The 8,099-nt window shown below is 56.6% G+C and overlaps 1 protein-coding gene across 1 annotated transcript; it reads right to left on the bottom strand.

Annotated features, from left to right (window-relative positions):
- Positions 1-252: 252 nt before the first annotated feature.
- NR1D1 (nuclear receptor subfamily 1 group D member 1) lies at positions 253-7,829 on the bottom strand. The gene is made up of 8 exons (XM_025917532.2): positions 7,203-7,829; positions 4,138-4,470; positions 3,794-3,882; positions 3,546-3,690; positions 2,537-3,177; positions 2,040-2,225; positions 1,282-1,492; positions 253-583 (listed from the first exon to the last, which is right to left on the bottom strand). Exons 1-8 carry the CDS (start codon positions 7,231-7,233, stop codon positions 384-386), a joined length of 1,836 nt encoding a protein of 611 aa, XP_025773317.1. The 5' UTR covers positions 7,234-7,829; the 3' UTR covers positions 253-383.
- Between the last annotated feature and the right edge of the window lie 270 nt (positions 7,830-8,099).

Genomic DNA, 8,099 nt, shown 5'->3' on the forward strand with positions numbered 1-8,099 from the left:
AAACTGACCAGATGGAGAGGTGTGCCCCAGCCTTGGCAATATTTCCACCCCCACCCCCAAAACGAGCACACACCACAGAAGCCAGCTCAGCTGTGAACTATTGGATTTGAGACAGGAATAGAACAAATCGGGGGGCTAGAGAATAAGCGGGGGGCGGGGGGGGCGGAGAGTGATTTAAATAGGGGAGGACGGGAGGGTCAGTGATGGGGGAGGGAGGCAGTTATTTACAAGAAGGCTCGGGGGGCCAGAGGCTCATCTTGGAATATTTTATAACAATATAAATAAGATTCTGGTTTGCTTTTCCTTTTCGTCTCGTAAAGGAGAGAGAAGTGCAGAGTTCGATTCTGTACAAGGGGGCAGCGGCAGAAGGCCGGCCGGGCGGGTCACTGGGCGTCCACCCGGAAGGACAGCAGCTTCTCGGAATGCATGTTGTTCAGGGTCCGCAGGTCCGGCAGCTTGAGCAGCAGCTTGGTGAAGCGGGAAGTCTCCGAGGGCCGGTTCTTCAGCACCAGAGCCCGAAGAGCCCGCAGCAGCGTCTCCTGGAGCTGCTCCACCGAAGCGGAATTCTCCATGCCCGAGCGGTCTGTGGGGAAGACGACAGCAGTGAGGCAGGCTCCCCGAGCTCCTCTGAGGAGGAACCGGAGGAGGTCTGCGAGGAGGAGGAGGAGGAGGAGGAGGAGAAGAAGGAGGAGGACCCGGCCACCGGTGCAGCCTCTCCCTGAAGCCCCTCGGAGGGCCCACGGGGGAAGGAGGAGGAGAGGAGCGCAACTCCTTCTCCCAGGCCTCTGCCCTGAGAGCAGGAGGCAGCTGAGAGCTGGGAGCATGGGCTCAGCAGGGCTGGTCACCTCCCATCCCACAAGGCCACTCTCCTTCCCTGAACAGGCCAAACGTGTCCAGGCTCCCTTGCTTTTTGCTCTGTAGTTCCCTCTGCCTGGGATGCCCTTCCCCCTCTCTGCCTGGCAATACCTTACTTGTCCTTTGAGGCCCCACTCAAGTGTCACCTCCTTCCCCAGCTCCCCCAGGCAGAAATAGTTGTCTGTGCTTCCAAAGCCCTTGGTTCATGCTTCTACTGTGACACTTATCTCACTGTTTTATAATTAGTCGGGCATGAGTCTGTCTCCCCAGCTAGACTGTGTCTGAATCATGTCTGTATCCCCAGTGCCCGGTGCAGGGCCTGGCATAGAGTAGGTACTCCATAAAAGGTGTGTTGAATCGAACTGCGTCCGCCTCCTCCCCCCCACCCCCCCTCCAGGGTCAGGCTCAGGAGAGAGCTTGACCTACCTGCAGAGACAAGCACCACCGCGGTGAAGAGGCCCAGCTCCTCCTCGGTAAGCGCCAGGGAGTTGAGCTTCTCACTAAAGTCAAACATGGCATTGAGCAGGTCCCCCATGCCCATGGCTCCAAGTTCCTGCAGGCTGTAAGTGGTGCGGCTCAGGAACATCACTGTCTGGTCCTTCACGTTGAACAGCGATGCAAAGCGCACCATCAGCACCTAAGGGAGAGGGGACAGGGACAGTCACCCTGGTGGGGTGGGAGGAGCATTTGCCAAACTGCCCCTAAAGTTTTCCAAAGGGTTTACTGGCACCGCCTTAGGTTTCTCGGGAAAGAGTGTGGGTGGGTTCTGAATGGGCAGTGGGGTGGGGGTGGGGGAGAGATGGAAGGATGGGGAACATCACCCTGGCTTTAGAATCCAGCAGGGCTGAATCTGAGTCTTAACTTTGTCACTACCCATGACCTGGGACAAGGTCGCAAAAGTTCACCAAAATTAATTTGAGTCTAGAATGGGGGTAGCAATGTGCCCTAAGGTGTTATTTCCAGGTAATGGGATGTGTTGACACCCCAGCTGAGATTACAGAAGTCCCAGCCAACCTGACGCAGGAAGGGAAGGGATTCTGCCCCTTCCTTCAGCAGTCAGAGGCTGCCAGGACAAAGATACTGGGGTTCCAAAGCCTTTCAGAGTCCCTCCCTATCCTAGATACCAAGTCTTTCTGCGGGATCCTTCCCAAGGTCAAGACCAGGGAGCACAAAGGGTCACTCACCTCAAAGGTTCCCGCCTTAAGCAAGGTGACCTGGTCGTGCTGAGAAAGATCACGAAAGCCGGGGATGTGCTTGGCAAACTCTACCACCTCCCGCACAGCAGGTGTGAAGCTCATGGAGAAATCCTCCCAGATCTCTTGCACGGTTCTCCCACTGCGTCCGTGGGGGTACATGTTCATGGGACATGCCTGGAGGAGGAAGGGATTTGGGGAGGAGAATATCAACCAGACTGGCTCAGGTGGGTTCCCCCAGCAGGGCTGGACCCCAGCTTCTGCCCAGGTTAGAGGCTGTGGCCCTAGAGGATCAGTCTTTTAGGTAAAGGAGCAATCAGGTGCCAGGTGGAGATCAGGGATTTGCAGGCACAGCCCTTACTGCAGGGCTGAGCATCCTCCCCCCTGGGAAGAGGATATCCCTGCATTAGCCTCCAGGCACACCCAGCTGCCCTATGCTAAATCCAGTCTCCCAGGCCCCCTGCCCACCTCACCCCCAGTGCCCTCACCAGCAGAACATTCTTGGAGTTGCCCTGCCGTGGACTGTTGGCAGGTGCTTCGCCTTCTGGGGCTGGGTACACATGGGTGGGGCATAGACGGTGCCCGTTGCTGTTGGGCTGCTGGCAGCTGTGGTGGGCAGGGCCAGGGGGCCAGGCGGGAAGGTAAGAGGAGGAAGCCTGGCGTAAACCATTCAGGGCCTCATTATGACGCTGGGCAGCCATAACGTTGTCATTGGGGACAGGCGGGCAGCCCTGACTTTCCCAGCAATGAGGAGTGGTGGCTGGAGGGCTGCCCGATGCATGGTTGGCATTGAAGTTGCCAGGTGAGGTGCCCAGCTTGTCATGGGCATAGGTGAAGATTTCTCGGTGGGCCCGGGCCACCTGGGATATCACATCCTCCACTGTGGGCTCAGGACTTGGGGATCGGGGAGGTGTCAGCTGTTGTGGGAATTGGGAGAAGCCCACCAGGGGTGAGGGGGCCGGAGCGGGAGGTGGTGAGGGGCCCATGGGGCCTGGAGTCGGATGCTGGGTGGGTGAGGTCTCCAACGGGCACTGGCTGCTCAACTGGTTGTTGGCCAGGTTCATGGCGCTCTGCATCTCGGCAAGCATCCGCTGCTTCTCTCGTTTGGGGATGCGCCCAAAACGCACAGCTGTGACAGGATGAGAGCAGCGTCAGGAAGTTCTCCTACACACTCACACGCTTCTCTTCCTTCCTTCCTCTTGAAAGGGCAAGGCCCTGAACGCTTGGGGTTCGACATCAAAACTAAAACCAAGGCCACGCCCCTTGAGGGAGTTTTCCAAGTAGGGATTGCCCTATGAGGGGACCAGAGGAGCGAATAGTAAAGAAGTGTGTTTATCCAAAAAGATGAAAGATGGGCATCCCCTACACAGAGGAGACTCACAGTCTGACGTGTCTCTGTTGGGACTTTTTTAAGGGAGGGATTAACTCAAACTTTGGGTGGAAGGAAGTGGGGGGGAAGTTGTGGGGATGCTTTGTGGGGCAACAGTGCCGCCTTACCATCTCGAGACATGCCCACGGAGAGACACTTCTTGAAGCGACACTGCTGGCAGCGGTTGCGATTGATGCGGACGATGGAGCAGTTTTCATTTTTCAGACACCTTTTGTACTGGATGTTCTGCTGGATACTCCGACGGAAAAAGCCCTGGAAGGACGGGGGCAGCTAGTAAGCATCTCCATCCAGGCCAGGCCTATGTGTCCGGGGGAATGAGGTCATACCTCTCTGCCCTTACCCCAACCTGCCTCACCTTGCAGCCCTCACAGGCATGCACGCCATAGTGGAAGCCCGAGGCAACGTCCCCACACACTTTACACAGTAACACCATGCCATTCAGCTCTGTGGGAAGAGAGGGGCAGCAGGTGAGCAGGAGGGCTGTCTGACCAGAGATGTGGAGGTTTTCTGGGCTGGAAATTCTAGGGGAAAAGCTGAGGAGCTCCTCCAGTATCCAGACTGGGCTGGACAGCGGTTGGTGCAACTCTAGGAGAAATCCCTGAGGCCAGGGTAGGCCCTGGGAATAACCGTGTCATCTAAACACCAAGTCCCAACCTAGTCCTGGCCAACTTCCCCCAAATCAGCTGGAAATTTACGCACTGGTGATGTTGCTGGTGCTCTTGCTGGGGGACACTCGGCTGCTATCTTCCAGGGCCACTTGTAGACCCCCTGAGGGGCTCCCATTATAGAAGGAGGAGGAGGAGGAGGAGGAAGATGAAGAAGGGGAGCCATCATCACTCAAGTTGGGTGGAATGCTCCCAAAGGAGCGAGCTGGGTCCTGAGTGAGGGATCCAGTGGGTGATGGTGGGAAGTAGGCAGGGCAGCCTTGACTCAGGGACTGGAAGCTGCCATTTGAGCTGTCACTGTAGAGAGACTCAGGGCTGGTACGGCTTGGGGAAGAGCCGCTGGAGCCAATGTAGGTGATGACACCACCTGGCAGGAGAACACAAGGGAAGGGGGTGTCAGCACCATGTATCTTTGGTCCTAGGGCACCACTCCTGCTCATCCCCCATCTACCTCCCACTGTTGCATGCTTGGAAGTTAACTGTGGAACCCTTAATCTTGGAGTCCCAGGAAGAACCACAATAAGCAACTCCCCAATGCAAACCAGATATGACATGGCCAACCGACACCCCAAGGCTCTTTGCAGGGTACATTCAACTTCTGCCTTGGGTGTGAGGTGCCTCCCTAAAGGCATGACCTCTGCAGGCATCTCATATATGTACCCCGCTACCCCAGAAGCCTTCCTTGGGAATACGGACTGAAGCTAGCTAATGACTTCATCGTTAGTGGCAGATGTGAGGATGGGATGAGCAGCTGAGACCCATTCAGAATGCCCAGTTTCACCCTCCAAAAAAAAAGCTGCCAATTTTAACACCAAGACCACTCCAGGGATGAGACTATTTGGGGCAAGCTAGCCAACAGTGAGGAGAGTAAGGTCTTACAAGAGTAAGACAGTGACATTCCCCCAAAACTGGAAGACGTTTCTCCAAAGGTACTGAAACTACCCCGGCTGGTTCCCCTGGCCTCCAAAAGCAAGAGTCAGAGTGGACTCTCCCTCCGTGTCCAGGGAAGACTTAGCAATGCCCATTGCAGGCGGTGGACATGAAAAACAAATTGTCCAGCCTAGGGTTTAGGAATTCCCCTTTTAGATCTCTCAGCCAGGTGACAACGACCTTGGCTCTCAGCCATTCAAGGGACTTCGACCCTCTGGTTACATTGTCAACCAGGTGTTTGTGCTCCCGTGGCATTAGCAGGAGAAAAGGTGACCTGCCTGCCACACCTTTGCCAAGCACCTAGCTTGGCCTGCCACGGGTGGGGTGGGAAAAGGGAGGATCCTAGGACACGTGTGAGCCAACACAAGCCATGTCACCATGTATCCAGAGGCACATGTCTTGCTCACCCACTGACACACACTGAGCTGGGCAGGGCAACCCTAAAATAGCTCAAGGTTGGTCAGGGTGAACCCAGCTCCCAATAAAATAGTTGCACAACAGGTCAGCTCCTACAGTTTCAGAGCTGGGTGGGGGGTGGGGGGAGGATGGGATGGGATATCATTTGGTGGTAAATGAACTTGACCTAGTTCACCCATCCCCTAAAAGGGAGTAAGACTTTCATCCAAAGATGATTCTAACCTGGAAGTGAGGGGGATGCTCAAAAGAGTCTAGTTTTAGATCCAGATCTATCAGAACCAAATTGATCTGTGACCTAGAGGAAGTTACCTTCCCTCTCTCTCTGGGTCTCAGTTTTCTGTGACCAAAAAAAAAAAAAAAAAAAGACTTTCAGTAATGATTCTGGGATGTAGCTGTTCTGGGGAAGTCCTTTCTGACAGACTGCTGCTGGTTTGGTGGGGGTGGGGAGTTAAGACAGTGTTTGCAGGAGTAAGAGATGCTCCAGGAACAGAAAGAATTTGGAATGTGGCGAAACTGAGTCTAAAGGCAGTAAAATGAAGTAGGTGCAAACAAAATAAAAAGAAAAGGAATGAGGAGACAAGAGTGGCTAAATGTGAGGTACCATTGAGGAGTGTAAACACGAGGCCATGAGAGGTCAGGGATAGCTCCAGCTTACTCTGCTTCAGGGATGGGGAGAAGGTTCCCCACCCCCCTCTCGTCCCAGGCAGGCGGACAGGAAAAAGAGGCAGGCGGGGGCGGTGAGTCAGCCCAGCTTCACCCAGATCTCGGCGGGGCGGGGCGGGAGCCGGGCCCTCAGCCGGCCTCACGTCCTCACTCCACGTGTGCCTCCTGCACGTGGCTCCCCAACGAGGAACCCCGGAACCCGAGGCCCCGCCCCTCCCCGTCCCGTCAATCAGGAGCATCAGCCCCGCCCCCGTCCCGCCCCTCCTGGGCTTCCAAGTCCCGGGCTGGGCCCCAAACGCCAGCCGGGCTGGGGCAACTGAGGGGAGGAGAGATGGGAACACGCGTTGCCGGGGCGACCGGGGGGGGGCGGAGCTCATTATGTAACGGGGCCGGGAGACAACGACCAATGGGGTGGCGGCCACGGCTTCTGCTGAATGAAAACAAACGCAGCACGTGGGCCCGGCTCCGCAGCCATGTGAGCCCTCCGGGCCTCCCGGGCGCTGTGGGTGTCCTCCCTGGGGCCGAGCACCACTCTGCTGGCTCCTCAAGTGCCGCTCCCTACTGTCACTGAGGATTCCCCAGTGAGATCCGACCCATTCCCCCAGCCGCTCCTGCCTGGAGCCCCTATCGCCCCACTGCTTTTCAGGTTCCCTTGAGCTTGCAGGAAATAGGGGAAGAGAAAGAGAGGAAGGAGAGGATCATCTTTCCGAGAGGGTCAGCCATGCTACAGCTGCAGGGCAGGGGGGAGGGGGGAAAAGGGGCGTTTGGGGCACTGCTCCAAAGCTCCCAGTCCCTCTAAACTGTGCATCTTATCACATATACCCGCTCTCCATCTCCTCCTGCCCGGGATCCGAGTCCATCAGGCTAAAAGGAGCTTTGGGACTCTGAGAGGTGGTGGTGGGGCGCCTCTGGGCACATTCCCAGGACGAATAACTCGCTCTGGAAATCCCAGCCTATGGTACCCGTTATGCTAGCAAATCCCCAGACCGAGGGAGTCCCCAGCCCCTTAAAAAGTTCCTCTTGTTCTAAGGCATACATGGAAGCGAAGAGACAGTACCAAAGGATGATGATAGTAAAGAATCTCAGTACCTGTGTTATTGTTGGAGTCCAGGGTCGTCATGTCTTCACCGGCTGAGAGCGGTCATTCAAACTGGACCTTGACACAGACTGGAGGTTGCAATTGCTGCTGTCGCCCCCTGGACACTGACTGAGGGCGGAGAGTGGATCCCACGGATCACAAACAAGATCCGAGGCACCCTGCAGCAAGGTCTCGGGGTTGCCTGACTGCAGCCCTGCAAAAGGGTAGGACGCAGAGGCAACGGAGGTCTGCTTTGCATGGGAAGAGCAGAGTGTGGGGGAGGGGAAATCAGCCTGCTGTAGTTCTTCTAGCTGGAAGGTAGCAAGGAGGGTCGGGTCTCTGCAGTGCACGGGGTGCCACTGCCTGACGGCTCCACAGCGCTGCAGGGTAGTGAATCTGAAGCTCCCGGTGCAAAAGTCCCAGAGGGAGAGAGGTTGCAGTCAGGAAGTAAGTAGGTGATGGGGAGAAACGGGGCACCCAGGCGCAAAGAAGCGAGACGTGTGCCCTGCTACGTTCCCTCGGCAGCAATATTTCACTCTGCCAATCTCAGCCGCCTTTTGCCCCAGCCTTTTTCCCCGGGACAGAGGGCTCTGCGCAGGCGCCAGCAACCCAGGGTTCCCGGGCCGCACGCGGCACTGGAGCAGGTACCATGTGATCCCAGGGAGCGCCTCGTGCCCCAGTGACACACTTTTCCAGCAGCAGGCACGTTGAGCTCCGTGCGCCTGCGTAACGCCAAGCCTATCGGGATTTGTAGTCCGCTGGCAAAGTGGGCGGACTGCGTATATTTCCCCCTTTCTGCTTTGCAAAAGCGATTGCTGGGCCCCGGGGAGGAGCTAAGAGCCGTATCGGGTCGGGTGTGCCCTGAAGACTCAGGGTGGCGTGTTTGGAAAGCCTGTATGGCAGAGGCA

The sequence above is a fragment of the Puma concolor genome, chromosome E1, assembly GCF_028749965.1.
Source record: "Puma concolor isolate L17-30 chromosome E1, mPumCon1.1.hap2, whole genome shotgun sequence".
Classification (NCBI taxonomy): domain Eukaryota; kingdom Metazoa; phylum Chordata; class Mammalia; order Carnivora; family Felidae; genus Puma; species Puma concolor.

Excerpts from the sequence above, each read along its gene's own strand:
- NR1D1 (XM_025917532.2), bottom strand. The coding sequence starts at position 7,233 with ATGACGACCCTGGACTCCAACAATAACACAG. Across the intron at positions 4,471-7,202 it reads GGACTCCAACAATAACACAG|GTGGTGTCATCACCTACATT; the intron begins GTACTGAGATTC and ends TTCTCCTGCCAG. Across the intron at positions 1,493-2,039 it reads TTAAGGCGGGAACCTTTGAG|GTGCTGATGGTGCGCTTTGC; the intron begins GTGAGTGACCCT and ends CCTCTCCCTTAG.